Source organism: Dermacentor silvarum, chromosome 1 (genome assembly GCF_013339745.2).
Source record: "Dermacentor silvarum isolate Dsil-2018 chromosome 1, BIME_Dsil_1.4, whole genome shotgun sequence".
NCBI classification, from domain to species: Eukaryota; Metazoa; Arthropoda; class Arachnida; order Ixodida; family Ixodidae; genus Dermacentor; species Dermacentor silvarum.
Genome location: NC_051154.1, coordinates 452,625,796 through 452,626,286, shown reverse-complemented (window position 1 = coordinate 452,626,286; position 491 = coordinate 452,625,796). Strand labels below are relative to the sequence as shown.

Here is a 491-nt window from a genome sequence, read left to right as displayed (position 1 = left end):
GCACCGCGGCCTTGCACGTAGGGAGACCTTGCTCCTGCTCCGGCTGAGGATGGCTGCTGCTGGACAGCAGCAGGCGCACCGGCTCGGACTCGCAGCCTCGCCTGCCTGACTGACGCGGCGAGCCAGAGACGCTGGAGCACCTCCTGCTGCCTGCCCGGCGTACAGCCAACCCCGCGGACAGCTCCTGCAGGAATTCCGCCGCCTCGGATTTCCTACCGCGCGACAAGGAGGACAACTTTTTCCCCCGCCGAAACAACTCTCGGCCCTGCTCAGCGTAGTTGAGTACCTGGACTCGTCAGGGCTCTCAACAACTCTTTTAACAACCCCCAGCACACATCGACAGCCTGGCGGCTTTCCATGTGTGCTGGCTTCCTTTCACCGCAGGCCTCCATCCCTGCCCACCACACGGCCTTGGACTGGCTGACCACACCAGGCCAGACGCCAGCTGATAAGGCCCCTACCCCTGGATGGCGCGACCGCGTTCCTGCCTG

At 64.8% G+C, this 491-nt stretch overlaps 1 protein-coding gene across 1 annotated transcript in view; it reads left to right on the top strand.

The window, feature by feature from the left end:
- The window catches only part of LOC119449327 (protein maelstrom homolog), a 9,905-nt gene extending 9,796 nt beyond the window's left edge, over window positions 1-109 (top strand). The window contains exon 6 of the mRNA XM_049664528.1: window positions 22-109. Within this exon, the coding sequence (XP_049520485.1) occupies window positions 22-109 (88 nt within the window). The remainder of the gene's footprint in view (window positions 1-21) is intronic.
- Window positions 110-491: the final 382 nt, after the last annotated feature.